The sequence below is a fragment of the Schistocerca americana genome, chromosome 2, assembly GCF_021461395.2.
Source record: "Schistocerca americana isolate TAMUIC-IGC-003095 chromosome 2, iqSchAmer2.1, whole genome shotgun sequence".
In the NCBI taxonomy this organism is placed as follows: domain Eukaryota; kingdom Metazoa; phylum Arthropoda; class Insecta; order Orthoptera; family Acrididae; genus Schistocerca; species Schistocerca americana.
This window is the reverse complement of record NC_060120.1, coordinates 71,694,552-71,721,058: the sequence shown is the minus strand read 5'-3', so window position 1 is coordinate 71,721,058 and position 26,507 is coordinate 71,694,552. Positions and strand designations below refer to the sequence as shown.

General features: G+C 40.5%; 1 protein-coding gene across 2 annotated transcripts in view; it reads right to left on the bottom strand.

Moving 5' to 3' along the window:
* The window catches only part of LOC124595029 (leukocyte elastase inhibitor-like), a 217,883-nt gene that overhangs the window by 56,906 nt on the left and 134,470 nt on the right, over positions 1 to 26,507 (bottom strand). For both annotated transcript variants that reach the window (XM_047133589.1, XM_047133590.1), the window contains exons 6-7: positions 16,263 to 16,448; positions 1,275 to 1,410 (exon numbers count right to left, since the gene is read on the bottom strand). In XM_047133589.1, the coding sequence (XP_046989545.1) occupies positions 1,275 to 1,410; positions 16,263 to 16,448 (322 nt within the window). The remainder of the gene's footprint in view (positions 1 to 1,274; positions 1,411 to 16,262; positions 16,449 to 26,507) is intronic.

The window sequence follows — 26,507 nt, the reverse complement described above, 5'->3', positions numbered from 1 at the left end:
TCATTTTGCTCCCTAAATAGCAAAACTCCTTTACTACTTTAAGTGTCTCATTTCCTAATCTAATCCCCTTAGCATCACCCGATTTAATTTGACTACATTCTATTATCCTCGTTTTGCTTTTGTTGATGTTCATCTTATATCCTCCTTTCAAGACACTGTCCATTCTGTTCAACTGCTCTTCCATGTCCTTTGCTGTCTCTGACAGAATTACAATGTCATCGGCGAACCTTTAAGTTTTTACTTCTTCTCCATGAATTTTAATACCTACTCCGAATTCTTCATTTGTTTCCTTTACTGCTTGCTCAATATACAGATCGAATAACATCGCGGAGAGGCTACAACCCTGTCTCACTCCTTTCCTAACCACTGCTTCCTTTTCATGCCCCTCGACTCTTATAACTGCCATCTGGTTTCTGTACAAATTGTAAATAGCCTTTCGCTCCCTGTATTTTACCCCTGCCACCTTCAGAATTTGAAAGAGAGTATTCCAGTTAACGTTGTCAAAAGCTTTCTCTAAGATTTCAGTAGAAGATGCAATTCTCGTTAGTATGTACACGCCCAGCTGCGAGTTAACAGGTGTAGAAACTCATTTTGTCTGCTAAGTTGAGCGAACGAGCGAGTTCAGGCCTACCTCCGTAACGTACGCGCCGCGGCCTGTCTTTCTTGTGGGCCTCGTTTCAGGAGATATGACGTCATAACCATTACGCACAAAGCCAGACGCTGCGTAGTATGGGCGTGGATGCCCAGCTATAAATAAATACGTGGTCAACCCGAGGTTTCTCTGCTAGTCGTTGATAAGATGACAAATTCCCAGAAAAGCACCATAGTACTCGTTTATCATGAAAGGTTACACTGTTTAGCTCAAAACATGATTGTACGTGAATGCATACGGCAGAACAACCACGCAACTGAATAAATGCTGCTGACTCGTCCGCTCCAGCTAATGTGTCATCTCAAATTTACAGTGGCTACGAAAACTTTCACAGCAAGAATATTCATAGAGCTCATGCTTGGTTGCATTCACCATATTAAAAGTAAACTTTCGATATTGCTTGAAGCTGGGTGAAGATAAATCCGAATACGCTAAAATTGTGTAGATTTTCCAAGCATGTAATTTCAGAAGCTAAAAGTTTGACATTCATCCGTTTCTAATAGTAAATGATAGGTGATAGCAGACGGCCCAGGTGCCCCTGGCAGCGACTTATTGCTCACCGGCCACTGTCTGATGACTTGTGGACAACGAGTTGCTGCCTCGTCTGACTGTAAATACTTGCCTGTTGCAGCTGCTGCTTCTGTGCCTTCTTCGTTAACCTCAATAAACGCCTTGTGCAGAGCTTTGCTCACTTCTAGGGGCAAATCACTGATACCACCCAGGTCTGCCGTAGGTTCGAAGACGGACGTTATGCCAAGCTGCAAAAGAGTGAAAATGAAAGCTGACATACCACGCTACAGACTTTGAGCGCTAAAGCATGTAAAAGGTAGTCCAATTATCACTTTTCGTTTCGCCAGATCAGCGGAATATAGATCAACAAATTAATTAATAATAAACAAAGTCATTGTAACAGCTTTCAAAAAAAGAAAACAAACGAAAAAAGAAAAACTTAAACAGGAAAAGAGTACAGCTAACACCATGCACTACAGGCTTTTTTTTTGTGGCAAGTTCCTATGGAAGCAAACTGCTGAGGTCATCGGTCACTAGGCGTACACACTACTTAATCTAACTTTACGCTAAGGACGAAACACACACCGATGCCCGCGAACCGTGGCAAGGCGTCCAAGACCGCGTGGCTGCCCCGCGGAGCCATTGCAGTTGCTCTATATTACATAGAGAAGAACATGTGACGGTTCCGATGAAGATTGTGTTCTTACGTGATGTCTTATTTTAAATTTAATAGTCATCCAAATCTTATGTTAGTGTTAACAGAGTTTTTCACATCACGTTGCTGTAGAAGTGTGCTACGGTCAATGCATTGTTTCTGACTACTCTCACGACGAGAACATGACTAGCGCCATAACCCGATTTCTCAGAAACTTCGGTCAGCGTAAGACGGGACAAAAATAAGTGAACACGTGTTTCAGAGAAAACGACGTTCGAAGTTTTGAGATTACTGCAGTGCCTTTTGGCGAGAGCACAATTCATCCGAAACGGTGGCACACTGGCTAGCATAGAGGCTTCACACTTTGGCCCCGTGTTCGAAACCCGATTATTATTTTTATGTTATACACTGGAGGTATTAATTTCAAAACGCCTTCAGTCACAACTTTTCGTGTTTTATTAACTACACGATGCATTTCGGACCCTGTGGGTCCATCATCAGGTGTAATTTGTCTAAATATATGCTTCATTTTTTCTGTTGAATTAGGTGAAATGCATATTCCTATCACTAAAAGGTTTGATGTTAGGTTATGAATTTCCCAAGTCAAACGCGGAAATATGTGCGTAATACTGGGAAAGATGAACAGTGTAAACTTGGATTATGTGGTAAGTTTAGACTGTTCACTTTTTCAAATACTTCTCAAATATTTCCGCGTTTGACTTGCGAAGTTCATAACCTAACATCAAACCTTTTCGTGACAGGAATATGCACTTCACCTCATTCAAGAGAAAAAAGTAAAGCATGTATTAAGACAAATTACACCTGATGATGGGCCCACAGGGTCCGAAATGTATCGCGTACTTTATAAAACACAAAAAGTTGTGACTGAAGGCGTATTTTAATTCATACCTCCAGTGTATTGAATACAGTCACGTTTCAAACTGCGAAATATGTATAAAATTAAATTTTTATTTTAGTTTTTCATTCTTCTACCCATGTCCGTTGAAGTTCACTACACTAATGTTTTCCAATGCATATTGAAATAACGATGTCCTTGTTGTGCATCTTCATGTTTTCGCGGCGTAAAGACAGTTCCATAAAATTTCGGGCGTGCAGCCGCATAAATTCAGAAGAAACTGAATTTATGCGGCTGCACGCCCGAAATTTTATGGAACATTGTCCTTATTCGTCTAGTAGTTGTCCTCCTAATGAACAAGTTAAAAGAAAATTTAAAAAATCACTAAATATATGAGAAAATTATCTGAAATTTTTTCAGTAAAGTTCCTCGGTTCATAAACAATTGCAAGCGCCAGTATTTTGTAAAGTGATTCGTTATGTGTGATTTGCAGCGACATTATTGCCAATGCGTGAAATCTTCCGCACTCTGAACGACGTTTCAGTCCCGAGTGATATCCTTATGAAGAAATGTCTCGGTGGCAAAGCTGCCTTCACGCGATGCTCGTCGTGTTTAAAACTTGTGTTGGCTGGTTGATGTGGTGTGTGTGTGGGGGGGGGGGGGGGGGGAGGGGGAAGGGACCAAACAGCGAGATCATCGATCCCGTCGGATTACGGAAGGATGGGGAAGGAAGTCGGCCGTGCCCTTTCAAAGGAGCCATTCTGGCATTAGCCTGAAGCGATTTGGGAAAATCACGGAAAACCTAAATCAGGCTGGCCAGATGGGGGTTTGAACCATTGTCCTCTCGAATGCAAGTCCAGTGTGCTAACCAACGCGTCACCTCGCTCGGTGGAAACATGTTGGATTCGAATGTTCCTACGATCGGTATAATCCGTGGAAATGCACCAAATCTTCCTGAAGAATAAAAATAAGAATAAAATATATCAATGAATATAAGAATAATAAATGAAAGCACCAGTCTGCTTTTGTTCTGCAATATTACTTTTATTGTGTTAACCGGTTTTCTGCGTACAAGGTCATCTTCAGACATTTACTGAGTATTGTTACCAAAGAAGTTACAGCGTTTGCAAACAACACTGGAAGAGAAGTAACACGTCTAGACTGCAGCAGAAACATACAGTATGTAACATCTTTAACAGTGTGGTGGTAATGCAATGAAAAAGTAAAAGAAAAAGAAAAAGTAAAAGTAAAAGTTTTCATTGCATTACCACCACACTCTCAAAGATGTTACTGTATGTTTCTGCTGCAGTCTAGACGTGTTACTTCTCATCCAGTGTTGTTTGCAAACGTTGTAACTTCTTTGGTATCAATACTTAGTAAATGTCAGAAGATGGCCTTGTAAGCCGAAATGAAAAAGTAAAAGTAAAAGAAAAAGAAAAAGTAAAAGTAAAAGAATAAATTTTCATTGCATTACCACCACACTGTCAAAGATGTTACTTACTGTATGTTTCTGCTTCAGTCTAGGCATGTTACTTCTCTTCCAATGTTGTTTGCAAACATTGTAACTTCTTTGATAACAATACTCAGTAAATGCCTGAAGACGGCCTTGTAAGCCGAAAACCGATTAACACAATAAAAGTAATATTGTAGAACAAAAGCAGACTGGTGTTTTTCATTTATTATAATGTTGTTCTACCAAGAACCAACGGCAGATTCTGTTAACATAATGAATATAAGAATTGATATAAGAATTAAATAAAAGAATATGACAATTTAATGAGATTGTTATCCTTCAAAATATCACACACACACACACACACACACACACACACACACATACACACACACGGACACACACATTTTTAATAAATTATGACATTTATTGTGAAATGCACTTGTACTTCTACAATTAATACACTACCCTTGTATCCCTTAACTTGAAAAAGAGACTCTCTGTAGTAATCTTCTATGCACATAGGTAGAAAAATGCAAAATAAAATAAAATACATTGAACAATATACGGGTTTAGAACATTGGGTGCAAAAGTAAGAGGCCACAAACGCTAACCACTGCGCCGCAACTACGGCTGACACTTTCGTGCGCTAAAAATCATCTAAATTACGTTGAAAACTTTGACCACCTTTTTCTCAGGAACGGTGGGTATCTACGGATAAGCTGAGTTGCTTGTTCGTTTATTCTGACTCCTCTTCTACTGCGCGAAGCCATGTCCTTGTCATTACAATAAAACTGTACTCCCGTTCGCGCATGTGTCTCAGAGAAGGTAACAATATCACTGTAGTGAATCATTTCGGAAACTCAGTGTCCTCTAGCCATAGGCACAGTGCTTGACAAACATAAAATTAAACAGAGATGTTTCCCAATGTACTGCATATACTGTCGGGACAGCTCCTGGAGTCATTTTTTCCAGACAAACCGTCAGCGCTGTTTCTGATCGCTCGTAGGGACTATCTTACACGCCTTCCGAACATCATTACTTTCTCTGGCAGCTTAGAGCCTGCTGTAAAGGTAGAAGTAAGTTTTTTGTAAATGCTCTGAACTGCGTTCGTCGTTGAAGGAGCTCACAGCGGACAAGTTTTTGTTTCAGCTATTGGGAACCCGTATCGGTAACATTTCCAACAACGATGAGACCGTCCAACTAGGATTGCCGAACGAATCTGTACTATTACAACAAGCCATTTCTAGAGAGAAAAAGTCGCCGACAGTTGATTCAAGGGGTAAATTTCTTTCCTCGAGGAGCAACACATATCTGATATGCCAAATGATAAGAGCTGCACATTAGCAGACCTATTGCTTTATTACGAACAACACTGTAACCGTAAGGAGTCACTCATGACTGCCTTATTTGTCAAAAACTTCGTTGCTGACAATGATAAAGACCACAGTGCAGCATATTCATCTAAAGATAACCGTTTGACACACAGAAACCGGTCGCAAACACAAATAGGATTGCAACAAGTAGTACATAAAAGGTCTGTAAACTACAGGGTGCATCAAAAAGAATCACCAAATTTTTAAAAAAATCATAACATCTACATCTACATGATTATCCGAATTCACATTTAAGTGATTGGCAGAGGGTTCATCGAACCACAATCATACTATCTCTCTACCATTCCACTCCCGAACAGAGCGCGGAAAAACGAACACTTAAATCTTTCTGTTCGAGCTCTGATTTCTCTTATTTTATTTTGATGATCATTCCTACCTATGTAGGTTGGGCACAACAAAATATTTTCGCATTCGGAAGAGAAAGTTGGTGACTGAAATTTCGTAAATAGATCTCGCCGCGACGAAAAACGTCTTTGCATTAATGACTTCCATCAAAACTCGCGTATCATATCTGTCACACTCTCTCCCCTATTACGTGATAATACAAAACGAGCTGCCCTTTTTTGCACCCTTTCGATGTCCTCCGTCAATCCCAACTGGTAAGGATCCCACACCGCGCAGCAGTATTCTAACAGAGGACGAACGAGTGTAGTGTAAGCTGTCTCTTTAGTGGACTTGTTGCATCTTCTAAGTGTCCTGCCAATGAAACGCAACCTTTGGCTCGCCTTCCCCACAAAATTATCTATGTGGTATTTCCAACTGAAGTTGTTCGTAATTTTAACACCCAGGTACTTAGTTGAATTGACAGCCTTGAGAATTGTACTATTTATCGAGTAATCGAATTCCAACGGATTTCTTTTGGAACTTATGTGGATCACCTCACATTTTTCGTTATTTAGTGTCAGCTGCCACTTTCCACACCATACAGCAATCTTCTCTACATCGCTTTGCAATTGATACTGGTCTTCGGATGACCTTACTAGACGGTAAATTACAGCATCATCTGCGAACAACCTAAGAGAACTGCTCAGATTGTCACTCAGGTCATTTATATAGATCAGGAACAGCAGAGGTCCCAGGACGCTTCCCTGGGGAACACCTGATATCACTTCAGTTTTACTCGATGATCTGCCGTCTGACAGGAAATCACGAATCCAGTCGCACAACTGAGACTTTATCCCATAGGCCCGCAGCTTGATTAGAAGTCGCTTGTGAGGAACGGTGTCAAAACCTTTCCGGAAATCTAGAAATACGGAATCAACTTGAGATCCCCTGTCGATAGCGGCCGTTACTTCGTGGGAATAAAGAGCTAGCTGCGTTGCACAAGAACGATGTTTTCTGAAACCATGCTGATTACGTATCAATAGATCGTTCCCTTCGAGGTGATTCATAATGCTTGAATACAGTATATGCTCCAAAACCCTACTGCAAACCGACGTCAATGATATAGGTCTGTGGTTCGATGGATTACTCCTACTACCCTTCTTAAACACTGGTGCGACCTGTGCAATTTTCCAATCTGTAGGTACAGATCTATCGGTGAGCGAGCGGTTATATATGATTGCTAAGTAGGGAGCTATTGTATCAGCGTAATCTGAAAGGAACCTAATCGGTATACAATCTGGACCTGAAGACTTGCCCGTAGCAAGCGATTTGATTTGCTTCGCAACCCCTAAGGTATCTACTTCTAGGAAACTCATGCTAGCAGCTGTTCGTGTCTCAAATTCTGGAATATTCCATTCGTCTTCCCTGGTGAAGGAATTTCGGAAAACTGCGTTCAATAAGTCCGCTTTAGCGGCACAGTCATCGGTAACAGTACCATCGGCACTGTGCAGCGAAGGTATTGACTGCGTCTTGCCGCTTGTGTACTTTACATATGCCCAAAATTTCTTCGGATTTTCTACCAAATGTCGAGACAATGTTTCGTTATGGAACCTATTGAAGGCATCTCGCATTGAAGTCCGTGCCAAATTTCGCGCGTCTGTAAATTTTAGCCAATCTTCTGGATTTCACGTTCTTCTGAACTTCGCATGCTTTTTCCGTTGCCTCTGCAACAGCGTTCGGACATGTTTTGTGTACCATTGGGGATCAGTTCCATCTCTTACCAATTTATGAGGTATGAATCTCACAATTGCTGTTGCTACTATATCTCTGAATTTGATTGAGCCACTTCTCGTCTACATTTGCATAGTCAGTTCGGAAGGAATGGAGATTGTCTCTTAGGAAGGCTTCTAGTGACACTATATCCGCTTTTTTAAATAAAATTATTTTGCGTTTGTTTCTGGTGGATTTGGAAGAAACGGTATTGAGCCTAGCTACAACGACCTTGTGATCACTAATCCCTGTATCTGTCATGATGCTCTCTATTAGCTCTGGATTGTTTGTGGCTAAGAGGTCAAGTGTGTTTTCACAACCATTTACAATTCTCGTGGGTTCGTGGACTAACTGCTCGAAATAATTTTCGGAGAAAGCATTTAAGACAGTCTCAGAAGATGTTTTCTGCCTACCACCGGCTTTGATCAAGTATTTTTGCCAGCATATCGAGGGAAGGTTGAAGTCCCCACCAACTATAACCGTATGAGTGGGGTATTTATTTGTTACGAGACTCAAATTTTCTCTGAACTGTTCAGCAACTATATCATCGGAGTCTGGGGGTCGGTAGAAGGAGCCAATTATTAACTTAGTTCAGCTGTTAAGTATAACCTCCACCCATACCAATTCGCGCGGAGTATCTACTTCGACTTCACTGCAAGATAAACCACTACTGACAGACACAAACACTCCACCACCAATTCTACCTAATCTATCTTTCCTGAACACCGTCTGAGACTTCGTAAAAATTTCTGCAGAACTTATTTCAGGCTTTAGCCAGCTTTCTGTACCTATAACGACTTCAGCTTCTGCGCTTTCTACAGGGTTGTTACAAATGATTGAAGCGATTTCACAGCTCTACAATAACTTTATTATTTGAGATATTTTCACAATGCTTTCCACACACATACAAAAACTCAAAAAGTTTTTTTAGGCATTCACAAATGTTCGATATGTGCCCCTTTAGTGAATCGGCAGACATCAAGCCGATAATCAAGTTCCTCCCACACTCGGCGCAGCCTGTCCCCATGAATGAGTTCGAAAGCATCGTTGATGCGAGCTCGCAGTTCTGGCACATTTCTTGGTAGAGGAGGTTTAAACACTGAATCTTTCACATAACCCCACAGAAAGAAATCGCATGGGGTGAAGTTGGGAGAGCGTGGAGGCCATGACATGAATTGCTGATCATGATCTCCACCACGACCGATCCATCGGTTTTCCAATCTCCTGTTTAAGAAATCCCGAACATCATGATGGAAGTGCGGTGGAGCACCATCCTGTTGAAAGATGAAGTCGGCGCTGTCGGTCTCCAGTTGTGGCATGAGCCAATTTTCCAGCATGTCCAGATACAGGTGTCCTGTAACGTTTTTTTCGCAGAAGAAAAAGGGGCCGTAAACTTTAAACCGTGGGATTGCACAAAACATGTTAACTTTTGGTGAATTGCGAATTTGCTGCACGAACGCGTGAGGATTCTCTACCGCCCAGGTTCGCACATTGTGTCTGTTCACTTCACCATTAAGAAAAAATGTTGCTTCATCACTGAAAACAAGTTTCGCACTGTACGCATCCTCTTCCACGAGCTGTTGCAACCGTGCCGAAAATTCAAAGCGTTTGACTTTGTCATCGGGTGTCAGGGCTTGTAGCAACTGTAAACGGTAATGCTTCTGCTTTAGCCTTTTCCGTAAGATTTTCCAAACCGTCGGCTGTGGTACGTTTAGCTCCCTGCTTGCTTTATTCTTCGACTTCCGCGGGCTACGCGTGAAACTTGCCCGCACGCGTTCAACCGTTTCTTCGCTCACTGCAGACCGACCCGTTGATTTCCCCTTACAGAGGCATCCAGAAACTTTAAACTGCGCATACCATTGCCGAATGGAGTTAGCAGTTGGTGGATCTTTGTTGAACTTCGTCCTGAAGTGTCGTTGCACTGTTATGACCGACTGATGTGAGTGCATTTCAAGCACGACATACGCTTTCTCGGCTCCTGTCGCCATTTTGTCTCACTGCGCTCTCGAGCGCTCTGGCGGCAGAAACCTGAAGTGCGGCTTCAGCCGAACAAAACTTTATGAGTTTTTCTACGTATCTGTAGTGTGTCGTGACCATATGTCAATGAATGGAGCTACAGTCAATTTATGAAATCGCTTCAATCGTTTGTAATAGCCCTGTATTAGCGCTTGAAGCTCAGGAACTTTCCCAGCACAACTACAACAATTTACAACTACAATTTCGACTGTTCCTTGATCCAAGCACGTCCTGTATTTGCCATGCACCCTTTGAGACTGCAGCCCACCCCGTACTTTCCCGAGGCCTTCTAACCTAAGTTTTGTTATGTTATTTGAGATAGGTGCGTGAACAAAGCACCGTTGGAAAGAGGAAACTCTCGAGTATTACGTGGTTCCCGCCAGGTAGCAGCAGCGTGCGCCCACTTCAGTTCTAATAAAAATGGTGTCGGGACAACAGAAAACGTTTTGTGTTATATGTTTTACGCAGTGTGTGTCAGTTCAACGTGACTTTCTTACTACGTATGGTGTGGATCCTCCTACAGCACAGAGAATTAATCAATGACATGAACAATTGCGAGAAAAAGGTTGTTTGCGTAAAGACAAATCGTCAGACTGTCCCCAAGTGTCTGACACAGACGTCTCACAAGGAGTCCGCAGAAATCCGGTCGCCGTTCAGTTCGACAGCTCAACGTGCCCCCATTGTCCGTCTGGCACGTGTTGCGTCGACGTTTACACATGAAACCACACAAAATTCAGCTATTGCAAGCTCTTCGTGAAGGTGACAAACAACAACGTGTGGAGTTCTGTGATTTCTTTGTTGGCAAGATGGAGGACGGCCGTTTCCTTCCACGCTTAGTGTTTAGTGACGAGGCAACATTCCATTCCAATGGAAAGGTGAACCGTCGTAATGTGAGTATATGGGGTACGGAACAGCTACAGGAAGTTGTACTACATGAGAGGGACTCTCCAAAATCCAAAATTTAATGTATTTTGTGTAGTTTCACGGGAAAAGGTGTATGGTCCATTTTTCTTACAAATCTCGGTATGCTTGAGAACTTTCTTTACCCACAGCTGGAGACTGATTCGAACGACTTCATTTACCAACGGAATGGGACACCGCCACACTGGCATGTGGAAGTGCGGTAATTTTTAAATCAAAGGATTACTGAACGATGGATCGGTCGTACTGGGTCAAATGATTCAGCCTTACATTACTGGCCTCAAAGGTCACCGGACCTGACTGTATGTGATTATTTCTTGTGGGGATTTATGAAAAACGCTGTTTATGTGCCTCCGTTACCAGCAGCAGTGAATGAATTGAGACATCGAATAACAGCAGCTGTGGAAGCTGTAACTCAAGACAAGCTCGCTGCAGTGTGGTAAGAATTTGAATACTGCATTGACATATGCTGTGCATCTCAAGGGGGGGGGGGGGCATATTGAGCATGTATGAGAAGGTGTGAAAAAAAACTTTTTCAGTTTCCCTTTCATCAAACAATAAAATTCATCGTATATGTTTATTAGTTTCAGAAATATAGACGTGCCAAATCAGATGATTCTTCTTAATACACCCTGTATTATCCATGCAGTTAAACACAGCCTCTTGGAAAAACAAAAGTTTTGATCCTGAAACTGAACTGGATTTCCTTACACCAAAAAAGAACGAACTTTTGATAAGCGCGTATGGCAATTCCATCGAAACTGTACTAGCGTCCTCCTTTTGGAACTTTTTTGTTTGTGTTTCTATTAGCGGGTATTGAAGAATGTGGAGCAACCCATGATTTAGTATTGCGCCCGCAGTGGCCGGATGGCGGCAGAGACAACTCTGTGCATGACGTGCCGTTGTTAACTGTCTCGCCGGATGGGCAATCGCTATCAGCCATATGTGGGCTACCTGTTGCTGGTAGCCAAGTCTATATGAGACTGTGTCCATCTTCGAGACTCGTGTCACCTAGCTGCTTCACACCCCCAACCACTTCCCGTGTCTTTCTCTTGGAGGTAAGTTGCTGCCAAGCTAGTACGCAAACTTCCCAGAACCGTATAGTTTTTTAGTCTCAGTTGTCGCCAAGTTCTGCCGCTGCTAACTTCCTGTTTCTCCCGTGCTTTGCTAACAAGGTAACCTCCCCATCGCACCCCTCTCAGATTTAGTTATAAGTTGGAACAGTGGATAGGCCTTGAAAAACTGAACACAGATCAATCGAGAAAACAGGAAGAAGTTGTGTGGAAGTATGAAAAAATAAGCAAAATATACAAACTGAATAGTCCATGTGCAAGATAGGCAACATCAAGGAGAGTGTGAGCGAAGGAGCGCCGTGGTCCCGTTGGTAGCGTGAGCAGCTACTGAACGAGAGGTCCTTAGTTCAAGCCTTCTCTCGAGTGAGAAGTTTAATTTTTTATTTTCAGACAATTATTATCTGTCCGTCCGATGGGAGATACAAACATATGTTTTGACAGAGCACAGGGAAAACTGTTCGACTGTGAAACTGTTGCAGTCATTTGTTGCAGTTTATGTGACAAACTCTTATGTTTTCATCACTTTTTTCGGAGTGATTATCACATCCACAAGAAAACCTAAATCGGGCAAGGTAGAAGAATCTTTTTACCCATTCGCCAAGTGTACAAGTTAGGTGGGTCGACAACATATTCCTGTCATGTGACGCACATGCCGTCACCAGTGTCGTATAGAATATATCAGACGTGTTTTCCTGTGGAGGAATCGGTTGACCTATGACCTTGCGATCAAATGTTTTCGGTTCCCATTGGAGAGGCACGTCCTTTCGTCTACTAATCGCACGGTTTTGCGGGTGAGGTCACAAAACACAGACACTAAACTTATTACAGTGAACAGAGACGTCAATGAACGAACGGACAGATCATAACTTTGCGAAAATAGAGAAAGTAAACTTTTCACTCGAGGGAGGACTTGAAACAATGACCTCTCGTTACGCAGCTGCTCACGCTAACCACGGGACCACGGCGCTCCTGAGCTCACACTCTCCTTGATGTTGCCTATCTTGCACATGGACTACTCAGTTTGCATATTTTGCTTATTTTTTTCATACTTCCACACAACTTCTTCCTGTACTATCTACGATTGGCTGTATGTTTTCACATATACCAACGATCGTACATCAATGTTTTCAGTTTAAACTGTCGGATGTTAATATATTGCTGATTAGGACTGTAATGGAAGTTATGCAGTTCTTCTTCATCGTGGGGCCAGAAGACAATGGTGTCATCTACGTATCGGAGGCAGTGTTTGGAAAACAACTGTACTGTACTGTAGCGACGACTTCCATAAAGGCTTCTGCTGCAAAGAGTGGCATGGGGAACCCTATAGCTAAGCTATAAATATATTCGTTGAATTTTCATTTTCAGGTGAAGAATGCAATGCAATGGCTCACAAACGACAGGTGCCACACATTCTTGTTAAACCCTGACAGTATCTTCCACTGGTATATTTGTGGATAATGACTACAGTTCGAAGCATAATAGAAGGTTCCTGCACTAGCAGAAAACATAAAAACTCAGTCACGTAAGCAGAAAAGTTTTAGTGGAGATGGCAATAGCTGCTGAACCCTGCAGTGGTAAACGTTATTTGAAGACATTTTTCAGAGTGGATTGAAAAATATTACAAGTAATGAAGGTAACAGTTATCTAAGTTGGATTGAGGAATTGTGGGACGCTGACATGGGAACACAGGAATATCTATCCAGAGAGGAGATAAAACATTATTAACAACAAAAATTAGCATGAGGGTGGAAATATGTGTAGTGTATCTTGTCATTACCATTACATAACGAAGATTATGCCTTCAAGACAAATTCCTGTAATAATTTTATTGCATTCTCCATTATTTGAAGACAGCTAATTCCGTGTATTAGACCAGGAAGAAATTTTACAGCAAATTACAAAAGATTTTAAAATGTAATACTAAAAATATACATATCTAAAACCACAGTAAAATCGTTAGCAGTGCCATATAAATTAAGTCCTAGAATATCACTGAACAAGTTAACCGACTGGGCTTCTGCATGTGATACAACAAAACAGCACATATTGACTGTAAGGTGGAAATTTTCAACTACAGACATGGAAATCTTAGGGAACGTCGTGTAAAAACTTGAGAAGGTACAAAGATTGCTTTTGTATAATCCTTACATTGTCTGTAATGGGGGCGATCTGCAATGTATGGCTTGTGAAGTTTTCTTCATCTACATCTACATCTACATCTACATGGATACTCTGCAAATCACATTCAAGTGCCTGGCAGAGGGTTCACCCAACCACCTTCACAATTCTCTGTTATTCCTATCTCGTATAGCGCGCAGAAATAATGAACACCTATACCTTTCCGTACGAGCTCTGATTTCTCTTATTTTATCGTGGTGATCATTCCTCCCTATGTAGGTCGGTGTCAACAAAATATTTTCGCATTCGGAAGAGAAAGTTGGTGATTGGAATTTCGTGAGAAGATTCCGTCGCAGCGAAATAGCCTTTCTTTTAACGATTTCCAGCCCAAATCCTGTATCATTTCTGTGATATTCTCTCCCATATTTCGCGATAATACAAAACGTGCTGCCTTTCTTTGAACTTTTTCGATGTACTCCGTCAGTCCTATCTGGTAAGGATCCCACACCGCGCAGCAGTATTCTAAAAGAGGACGGACAAGCGTAGTGTTGGCAGTCTCCTTAGTAGGTATGTTACAATTTTAAGTGTCCTGCCAATAAAACGCAGTCTTTGGTTAGCCTTCCCCACACCATTTTCTATGTGTTCCATCCAATTTAAGTTGTTCGTAATTGTAATACCTACGTATTTAGTTGAATTTACGGCTTTTAGATTAGACTGATTTATCGTGTAACCGAAGTTTAACGAGTTCCTTTTAGCACTCATGTGGATGACCTCGCACTTTTCGTTATTGAGGGTCAACTGCCACTTTTCGCACCATTCAGATACTTTTTCTGAATTGTTTTGCAGCTTGTTTTGATCTTCTGATGACTTTATTAGTCGATAAACGACAGCGTCATCTGCGACAACCGAAGACGGCTGTTCAGATTGTCTCCCAAATCGTTTATATAGATAAGGAACAGCAAAGGGCCTATAACACTACCTTGGGGAACGCCAGAAATCACTTCTGTTTTACTCGATGACTTTCCGTCAGTTACAACGAACTGTGACCTCTCTGACTGGAAATCACAAATCCAGTCACATTACTGGGACGATATTCCATAAGCACACAATTTCACTACGAGTCGCTTGTGTAGTACAGTGTCAAAAGCCTTCCGGAAATCCAGAAATACGGAATCGATCTGAAATCCCTTGTCAATAGCACTCAACACTTCTTGTGAATAAAGAGCTAGTTGTGTTTCACAGGAACGATGTTTTCTAAACCCATGTTGACTGTGTGTCAATAGACAGTTTTCTTCGAGGTAATTCATAATGTTCGAACACAATATATGTTCTAAAATCCTGCTGCATATCGACGTTAACGATATGGGCCTGTAATTTACTCCTACTACCTTTCTTGAATATTGTTGTGACCTGTGCAACTTTCCAGTCTTTGGGTACGGATCTTTCGTCGAGCGAACGGTTGTATATGATTGTTAAGTATGGAGCTAATGCATCAGCATACTCCGAAAGGAACCTAATTGGTACGCTGTCTCGACCAGAAGACTTGCTTTTATTAAGTGATTTAAGTTGCTTCACTACTCCGCGGATATTTACTTCTACGTTACTCTTGTTGGCAGCTGTTCTTGATTCGAATTCTGGGATATTTACTTCGTTTTCTTTTGTGAAGGCATTTCGGAAGACTGTGTTTAGTAACTCTGCTTTGGCAACACTATCTTCGATAGTATCTCCATTGCTATCGCGCTGAGAAGGCATTGATTGTTTCTTACCGCGAACATACTTCACATACGACCAGAATCTCTTTGGATTTTCTGCCAGGTTTCGAGACACGGTTCGTTGTGGAAACTGTTATAGGCATCTCGCATTGAAGTCCGTGCTAAATTTCGAGCTTCTGTAAAAGATAGCCAATCTTGGGGATTTTGAGTCTGTTTAAATTTGGCATGTTTGTTTCGTTGTTTCTGCAGCAGTGTTCTAACCCGTCTTGTGTACCAAGGAGAATCAGCTCCGTCGTTTGTTAATTTATTTGGTATAAATCTCTCAATTGCTGGCGATACTATTTCTTTGAATTTAAGCCACATCTGGTCTACATTTATATTATTAATTTGGAACCAGTGGAGATTGTCTCTCAGGAAGGCGTCAAGTGAATTTTTATCTGCTTTTTTGAATAGCTATATTTTTCGCTTATTTTTCGAGGATTTGGGGGTTACAGTATTCAATCTCGCTACGACAACCCTGTGTTCACTAATCCCTGAATCGGTTTTGATGCTCGTTATTAACTCAGTTACCAAAAATGACTTTTTTAGTTTACCAATACAATGACAATATCGAATTGCCTATATAGCAGTTTGTAATGGCTGATAAAAGCGAAGGATAAAAACTAAAACCAGGATGCACAGCTCATTTATCCAGTATAAATAGTTATCAAGCAGTTTCTAAGATTATTTAACAGAAGCTAATTACAAAAACTAATCTACGAATTGTGTCAATTTTTATGAACTAAATAGTTTTCATTTCACTTACTTTCCTTAGCGTTTCCTGAAGCTCCTTCTCGTATTCTAGCTTGAATTTCGGCAAATAGACATGTACTTCTGTTTCGTACACTTGACGCAGAATATGATGCAGATCTATACTAAGAAGGTTTTTTTCCAGAGTTGGCAATCCATTTACTTCTTTGGGTAACAGTATCATCATACTGATTCTCTGTCCCTGTTCAGTAAAAACATATTACAACCAATAGTCACATGTAGGCATTTGGCATAGTGAAAGTCTTGTAATTACCCAAGAAAAACATGTACAAATGCACTTACTAAACAATGCTTTTGTCACGTTCTCTGACCCTATGGAAACTGCCTGACATCTGAACTTTTCTTATTATTATCAGAGGTAACTAAAGGAACAGTGACACATAAGAAACAGTGAGACAAACATCTAAGTAATTTACTGAGATACAAAATATGAAATAGTCAAGACATGAGATTACATTTACCTTCGATTTTGTACTAAAAAAGAACAATAAATAACTGCAAACAACCAACAAGAAACATCTTAAATTTTTACTAATGTATCATATTGAGAAATAACTAAAAGACCAGCCAATGATATTTTATTGAATTCATTTTTCATTATTAATAAAGAAAATGAGCGCATAATATTTAATCCTCTTACTTTAATTTCTGTAGAAATATGAGAAGCTCTGCCATCACTGACAGATTATATTACCAAAAATTAATTTTACTATTTAGTGTCACAGATTATTGGCAACATGTAAGAAATACTATGTTATGTGTAGCAGACTGTGAAACTCCAAAAAATTCCAGAGCAAATCGTGGATATATGAGTTGCACTATCTTACATGCATAGGCTAACATAGAATGACATAATGTCAATTCTTGCATTATTGTATTGTAATATTTATTGAAAATTGTACTAGTATGCCAATGTGCTGGAAGAAGGGTGGTGCCTTCGATAACTTACAGACTACCTGCATTGTGCTAAGAAAAGCTGATTAGCTCTCAGTTCTACAGAGAAATGGAGCTGACATCATAATATTTTTTATAATAGATACAAAAGAATTTAAAATTTTGGAAAGAATTCATTCAATCGAAAGTAAACAACAATCAGTGTAAAATATTAAAATTCAGTAAAACAATCTTGGCTGCACCAGATGTTTACTTTGGGTGGCAAACAGTTTCAGTCTATGATTTAGACCATCTTCAGGCTGCAATCATTGCAATATGGTAGTAATATATATTCAGAGCGATTGCTATAAAAAGGAATGGTAGCATGGCTAAAAACATCTAAAATAAAAGCTACAATAACAACAAAATAAAATGTTATACACATGATAGCGGCTGGTTCTCTGTTCACCACCACCAACTGCCATCATGGGTATAACATTTTATTTTATAATTACTCTGACTTTTATTTTTTATGTTTTTATCCACATTACTATCTGTTCACCACCACCAGCCACTGTCATAGATATGTCATTTTATTTTTTAATTACTGTAGCGTTTACTACATAGATCTCTCTGGATATGTGTTACTGTTGTATTGCAGCGCTTATGGCCTGAAGATGATCTAAATCATAGACCAAAACTGGTTGCCAACCAAAATAAATGCCTGTTGTCATCAAGACTATTTTACTGAATTTTTAATAAATAGAAAAAACTGGCGCCTGGAATCAGTATACTTAATTACCTGCATTTACACCATAATGTTACAGGGCAATGGAAGCGTTGTTCATTTTGCAAGGAATGGTATTTTAGTTGCTTGTCTGGAGCAGTTTGAAATGTAGTTTAAATAAGTAACCTTTTTCAGTGAGAACTTCAGATCTACTGTTGAGCAGATGATTATTTGACAACTTTCATTTCATGTTTATGAAGTTCTGATAGGATTCGGAACAGTAGGTATAAAAATTTAAAAGGATTCAGGAGAGTAAGAAAACAATATTGATGTAATTTGGTTCAGAGTTTGAAATTGCGTAGTGATATTCATTAATAAACATAACTATTAATGCTCAGTTAATTCTGCAGCTGTAGCTCAAAACAGGAAGAATTTATTAGATGACAGAAGACAATTTAGACGTTATAATTGAGGTGATGAACCTCTTACACAGCCATTTCATCACTATTAATAAGTAGCTTGTGGAGCCACCAACGTATTGCATTATGTAGGTTAGAAATCTGGGTAATTAGAAAGCTAAGCCATCTAGTAATGAAGTATGTTTTTAGAAAATTAAGTGCCGGTTGCATACAGTTTTTTTGTTTTATTTTTCCTATGTTGAAGAGTATGCCGAGAATACAGGAAAGTGGATTTAGTCCATGGTTCATGTGTCTGGATGCCATATAAGAAAGAAAAAAAGTAATCAAATATCACAGAAAAGACATTCCAACCAAAACTAAAAAGAAAAAGAAAGGCAATCCTAGACATAGAAAACAATAAGAAGTGATAGTACAAACAGAGTAAGATCACAGTCATATTTAAAATAGTTTGATCAGTTTTCATCAGTAGCTAATAATAGTTTCAGTTGTGTTAGTATCACAATACTAGGAAAGAAATGGGTCAGAGATATTAGAACAAGGTTGTTTAACTAAAACATACGGAAATCAAGATTCTATAGGCGCTGTACTTGATCTATAATTGCTTAAGTGATCAATAGTCTCCCCAAGTAATTCAAAATGCAGATTCTGGCGTAACTAGTCAAGTTAATAAGCAGTATTTTCTAATACTAGGTTTTCCAGTAATGCAGAAATATTGTATACGAGGATATTCAATAGCGGATTTCTTTTGGTTATCCCCTATAGATACTATAGCGTAGAGCAAGATAATTACAATGAAACCAGCAATGAGATCTCTCAGCTTAGTATTAGATATAAACACAGTAGTCCATTATAACTTATATATTACAATTTAAGTTAAGGTATATACATGAAACTGACTTATTTGTTGAGAAGGAACAATATTAGGTTTCTAGTAACAACATATGTGCTATGCGACAATTCTTTCAGTTCACTTTATTGGTGGTCACATAAAAAGTTTATTTATCCTGTTTTTCCTTTCTGGCTCGAAGGCGATTTTTAATTAGCAGTAATGAAGATTATTTTCATTCTAGTATTGCGGATGGCGATTCCCATGAAACTCTACTGAGCCATAGAAGCGGAAAGAAATAAAGAAGAGGGGAAACAATTTAAGTTTAACGTCCCGTCAACGACGAGGTCATTTAGGGCAGAGCACAATTTTTTTTTATATTTATTTATTTATTTGCAGTGAACAATCCCCGCATTCGCCTTAATCGAGGACTTAATCAAGGAAACCCCTGAAGATGTAAGCCTGGATGGCTGGACGGCAACCAACATATCCAGAAAGCTAATAAAACACAAAATAAAATAGTAGGTGATAAGGTGCTATGAAATTTTCACGAAATACTGAAGTCTGACAAAGAATTAGTCATTCCAGGAGACATCACGCTTATACCGTGTAACACCGCCTCTAGCCCTGATACAGGGCTCAGTTCGGAGAGAGACTCCAAAAGTTTCCCCCCCCCCCCCCCCCCCCCTTCAGGTGTGCAATATCCAACTGAAGTGACTGATGGATGATTAGATCCTGTACCACTGCCAAATTGCAGGAATTTTGATTGCCAAGTTTCTCCTGCTGTTACAAATACTCCCAGATATTTTGTATAAGATTAAGATTGGGGTATCTGCAATAGGGAGCGTGAGTATCCGTCGAAGCAAGACTGTACGTTAGCGGTCCTGTGAACACGGCTGCTATCCTCTTGGAAAACGGGAATGTCCACAGCCTACTCACCGGGAGGATCCAGGAGAAACGACAAGAGCTGGACAGTGAGAACGTTGAAATATACCCTCCGGTTCATGTTAACGGAAACCTGAACTAATCCCAGCCCGATCTACATCTTTCACACGCTGCATGTTAAAGTCTCATTGAGTAGTCGGCGCATTCCACGGCTTGCATCATTTGAAAAGAAAGTAAATCGTAATTCTTCAGACAATACTTCCATTCAGCTACTGTCCACTATGCTGCTGCCTATATGACGCTGGACGCTGTGAGAAATGGCCTTCTGCGAGCTACCCAGCTCCGTATGTCCTTTATATGCGGTTCTCTTAGCAATGTTCGCTCGAAAACTGGTCGAGTTTGGCCTATATTCGCTGACTGCAGCTATTCCTGTCAAATCGGATGTCACCAATAAGGTGTGACGTTCATCTCTGCTCCATGTCGACCAGTGCAAATACTGTAATGTTCCTCGCAAAGACACTGTACAATCCGCTTAGATAAACCAACAACTCGTTCAACATTTTTCACTGTGCGATTATGGTTACGTCCAAAAACGATAGCTTCTTTCTGTCGCTTTGGCACATCTCCACGTCGACTCATGTTACTGCACTGTTTCCACAAAACCGACAGGCACATACACTTCGCTGCCATCACTTACCTAAGGGTCACATGACCACCATCTACAGCTCTCCAAAACGACCAGTGAGCTTTTTGAAGAGGATGAACAATTTGTTCGGTGACCTTATCATTTATACGCAATGCGCACAGGAGGAAGTTAGCAGTAGCCTTTTCAGCATCAGCAAAAACTTTAAAAATAATAATCCTGCGAAGAGTCGACGCCCTTCCGTATTTACGTCCTATCGCAGCTTGTATCCGTTTCTTGCGGCCTTGCCGTCGAATGGACAAACCACAATATCCCGTCGCTTTTTTTTATTTGATTGACATCAAACGATTGGCTTCTTCCAGTATGGCGAAACTGACGTACAGATTTTTCCCTCTACTCGTGTCAGTGTTAACTTTTTCGAATTAATGTGCAGGCCATTACGACCGAAGTTGATTTCTTCGTAAAATTTAGTGATTACGTCGTATCATCCCATCACATACGTGGCGTAATGTCTGAACAGTGGGCTCCCAACTCGCGTTTCTCATCAGTGGCAGCTCGCTCCCACCCGCAGTAATCAACTTCCTAAAAGGTAAAATTCAACAAATGCACTGAAGAAAAGGAAAGGTAAAAGTCATGCTCAGTCTCCTGCACAATAATTTCCTACATATGACCATAGCATAGAAAGAAAATACGGGCACAACTAAAAGGAAAACCACATTATCACTATTATGTAACATAAAGGAAAACAGGTATGGAGGAAAAGTCGGAAAAAGGCAAAAAAGCACACACATGGATGTGGTTGCGAGCCTGTCGGGGCTATCCTCATCCACATCTTCCCATCTAAGAGGGTCAGCCAGTAATTAAAGAGACAAACTGGTCTGGAGAAAAAAGTGTTTATTTTTATAAAACAATACTTTTCTACTTTTCAACATAATCCCCTTGAATATTTATACACTTGTTCCAACGGGCTACAAGCGTTTTTATTCCGGCTGCCAAGAATTCTTTACCTTGATATTTGAACCAATTTCCCACAAACTTTTCATGTCCTCGTTGTCATGTAACCTGTTCCCACGTAATGCCTCCTTCAGTGCACCATACAAATGGAAATCACTAGGTGCTAAATCAGGACTGTAAGGAGGATGATGGAGTACTTCCCAGCCCATTTTTTCGATGGTTTCACGAGCTAGATGAGCAATATGAGGACGAGTGTTGTCTTGTTGGAGTATCACACCTCTCCTCTGAGATACACGACGTCTCTCTCTCATGACTGGCTTCAGCTTGTTTAAAAGCAAATCCGAATAGTATTGGCTGTTCATTGTACGCTGCTCTTCGAGATAATCACAAAAAACTGGATCTTCAGCAACCAAAACGCCGTCAACATGACTTTCCCTGCTGATGCTTGGGATCCGAATTTTTTTCTTGACAGGTGGATTGGTGTGCTTCCACTCCATGCTTTGCCTTTTTGATTCTGGCTCATAAAATTGAACCCATTGAACCCAAGTTTCATCACAAGTTAAAATTTTGTTGAGGAAGTGCTCACCTTCTCTTTCATAACGTTCCTTTAGCTCTGTGCACACTCTCAACCTTGTTTCCTTGTGTAGCCGCGTCAACTCCTTTGGGACCCATCTTGCACATGTTGTGCGGTACTTCAGCTTGTTACAGATAATGTTATGAACTGTACCAATACTAACTTCAACCTGATCAACTATCATTTCGACAGTCACACGGCGGTCGGCACGAATAATGTCATCAATTTGACTTTCAAGTGAGGGAGTTGAAACTGCAACTGGTCGGCCAGAACGGTGTTCGTCAGTTACCGAGTCGCGACCATTTTTGAACTGCTCTACCCACTTGTGAAAATTTGTACGATTCATACAACCTCCACCATAAACTTCCGACATTCTGCAGAATATATTCACTGGCTTCTCGCCTTCAGCAAGTAAAAAACGAATAACAAAACGTTGTTCAACTAATGTGGACGTTTCAAGCGGACTCGCCATCTTGAAATGTATTTTTGACGTTATAAACAAAACAATGTTGACACATCAGCTGATCAGGGCTCATCCCAGTGATGCCAACTTAAAGCCATAAAAGTACCAAGCTCCCCCTACGAACAGTTTTTTACTCAGACCAACTTCTCTTTAATTATTGAATGACCCTCGTATAACACTGCTCGCGTATTATCAGATTTCAGGAGACCGAAACTGTCCTCTGTAGAAATCGAGTTCCGAAAACAACGATCAACTCAGATCGCTCTGTTCGTCCGCGAAACCAAGAAAGCAATAGCTATCGTCACCCAGGTTGATGCTGCGTTCGTTGACTTCCAGAAGAATATCTATACAGTTCCGCGCTGGCGCAAGCGTAGAGAAAATCAGAACATTAATGTGACTGGGTTGAAGCGTTTCCAGCAGACATGTTGTACTCAACGGAGGTTAATCTTCAGATGTAAAAGTAAATAATAATTTTATCTTTAAAGTGGTCAGTGTTTGCATACAAAAACAGCAATATGGGATTGCGGATCCGCCTTGATGCAAAACGCTTTTGTTATTTATTTATGCCCAAACTAGTTTCAGCGATAGGTATCGCCATCAGTGGAGTCCTTGATCCTAAAACATGTAGAAATAGCGTACTTATAAAACATTGTAAAACGTTATTACATGTGAAATGTCTGGTTCCAAACAACGTTTTTTGTTAATAATTTCATAATATCTCATTTACTATACGTCAAAGCATCGTTTTACGATTGTTGCAGCTGTTTTCGACATATTTCCTGCGGTTTTTTGTTGTTGTCGTTTTCCTCGGCGTACATCATGTCATATGCAACTGTATGAGTAGCTCATTAATAAAAACTTCCAGGATGAGTTGCCGTGGTGCATATATAAAATTGCTTCTCCTTCCTGACGTTTCGTTGCCTACTGCGGGCAACATCTTCCGAGGTGAGTCGGCGACTGGCTATTAGGCGCTGGAGGTCCCGCTTATACAGAGCGCTTAGATGGCGCCACCACTCATCACGTGCTTTCGACTTTAAAACTATCTCTGGCAAGTGCCGTCTCTCTCGATTACAGGTAATCGATTGTCACTTCGTTGGTGCAAAGTCGACCGCCATATCTTGTCTAGTTTTAATCCTTCTTCTTTTTTATTAAAATTATTTTCGTGCTTGTAGCTCTCTATAGCTTCTCTATACATGCTGGTATAATAATGTGAGGTCCTAGCTATCACGTTTGTCTCACTAAATTTTATTTCCTGATCACCGTCTTTGAAAACGTGTTCCGCTACAGCTGATTTGTCAATTTGTCTCAATCTACAGTTTCTTTTGTGTTCCTTTAGGCGGGTATTAACACTCCTTTTAGTTGTTCCAATATAAACCATGCCACAGCTACACGGAATTTTGTACACACCTGGTGTGGCTAAGGGGTGTCGTGCGTCTTTCACCGATCTTAAACTTCCACTAATTTTCTTGGTAGGTCGAAAGATTGTCTCCACTTGAAACTTGGCCAAAACTTTCCCAATACGGTCCGTGATGTTATGAATAAATAGAAGAAAAACTTCTCCAGCCGACGGTTGTTGTTGTCGTGTATTTTCGGACACTTTTCTTCTAGGGTGGAGTGCTCGACCTATCTCGTTCTCAATGTACCCATTTCTCTTGAAAGCCGTTCGCAAATGGCTTAATTCATCTTGCAAATAAATTGGCTCACAGATGTTATTATCCCTGTCCACTAAGCGCTCTATATAAGCGAGACCTCCAGCGCGTAGCACCCAGTCGCCGACTCACCTCGGAAGATGTTGCCCGCAGTAGGCAACGAAACGTCAGGAAGGAGAAGAAGTTTCATATATGGACCACGGCAATTCAGCCCGGAATTTTTAATTAATAAAGACGCCGGCCGTGAAAGCTTACATGTTATGTATGAGTAGCTGTCGGTAAACTTATACAAAAACGTGAACTTACGTATTCAGCGTTACGCAATTGGGATTGTTGTGGATATAGTTTTGGTGTGTACTAAGTTGTTACGTAGTCTGTCATGTACTCTCGTTCGTTGGACGGCTTGCAGTTATTTTTAGACAAAAAAAAAATAACTTTCGCACCTTGTTCGTAATCTAAAACATTACGCCATATTGTTGTCCCGTTTGTCGTGAGAAATGTACCGCATAATCCGAGGAGGTGAGGAGGTTATAAAAATTGTAGCGGGAGTTCTGAGGACTTCTGTTTTTTTTATGTCTCTGTGAGTAATATATGTGTGTGTGGGGGGGGGGGGGGGAGGAGGGGGGGTGTTTTCCTGTTGTGTGTCCTTTGTCAGTTCTCTTAGAGCGATAAAGAGTGTGTTGCTGCAAAGTGTTGTGTGTTCATTTATTACGTGTTCCCCTTCCACTATAACGTGTTGATGTAAAAGTAAATTCGGGTGTACCCCAAGGAATTGTTACAACACCATCACTTTTCACAATATTTAATACTTTTCGCAATATATATAGTGGATAGCGTTCAAAGTTCCATGATTATTTTCGCGGACGATGTTGTCGTAAATAGAGAAGTCGCAACGCTAGGAAATTGCAGCGAAATGCAAGAAGACCTGTAGAGGATCGATGCTGTGCGTAGTAGGGACTGGCCTTTTACCTTCACCATAAGCTATTGTAACGTATTGCGAATACACAGACGGTAAGACCTTTTATTGTATGATTACATGTTTGCAGACCAAGTACTGGAAGCAGTTACGTCCGTAAGATGTTTAGAAGTATGCGTAGGGGCGATTCGAAGCGTAAATACCAAATAAAATTAATCGCGCTTAATGCAGATACCAGACTGAGATTCATTGGAAGAATCCTCAAGAAATGTAATCCATCAACAAAGGAAGTCGCTTACAAATCCTTTTCTCGAGTGATACTTGAATACAACTTGTCAGTCTGGAATCCTTAACGAAAAGGGTTGACAGGAAATATAGAAGATCCAAAGATAAGGACAGCGTTTCGTTACAGGTTCATTCAGTAAGCGCTAAGGCGTCACAGAGATGCTGAGCTGACTTCAGTGGCAGACGCTGCAAGACATGCGATCAGCACCACGGTGTGGTTTACTGCTAAAACTCTGAGAGCGGACTATACAGAAAAATTGACCAATATACTGTTTCCTCCTGCGCATACCTCCCGAAAAGACTGTGAAAAAAAATTAGAGATATTAGAGCTCACACACAAGCCTACCAACATTCGCTCTTCCCCGCGAACCGTTCGCAACTAGAACAGCAAAGCCGAAGAGTGACACTGGTACTCAATGTATAGATGTAGATGTAGATAACATGAAAGTGTATCCTCGTCGTTCTGTTGTATTCTTTGCCACATATAAAGTAAACTAAAATTTTGAGCATGATAAGCATTTCGTTTTTAGAATTTTATTCATTTGTGATCACAAATACTAGAGAGGAGAATATTTTGGGTAGGATCCAGGAGAAATTTTTAGCAGCTCCATAATCTATCTGCTGAACAACAGCTACAACATCGTTTCTGAGATAAGTTCATAATCTAGAAACTAATTTCGATGCAATCCACGTCATTGAACTTACAAGATTTGTTACTGATAAACAGTCGCTTTGGGTTCATGGACCGTATGTTGAACATGGTGAGTGGCGGTGAGTACGTATTTCGTGTACCACCGTCACTTACCCCTTTCCTGTTTAAATCGCGAATGCTATGTGGGAATAACGGTTGTTGGTAACCCTGAGTGTGAATCCTAATGTCTAATTTTACCTTCATTGTCTTCTCGCAAGAAATGCGAAGAAGAAAGCAATATACAGTGTGTTTATAAATGAATATCGGGCTTTTAACGTTTTATAATATGTATTATATTAAACTTACAGTCATAAATGATATGTCAAATGAAAGAG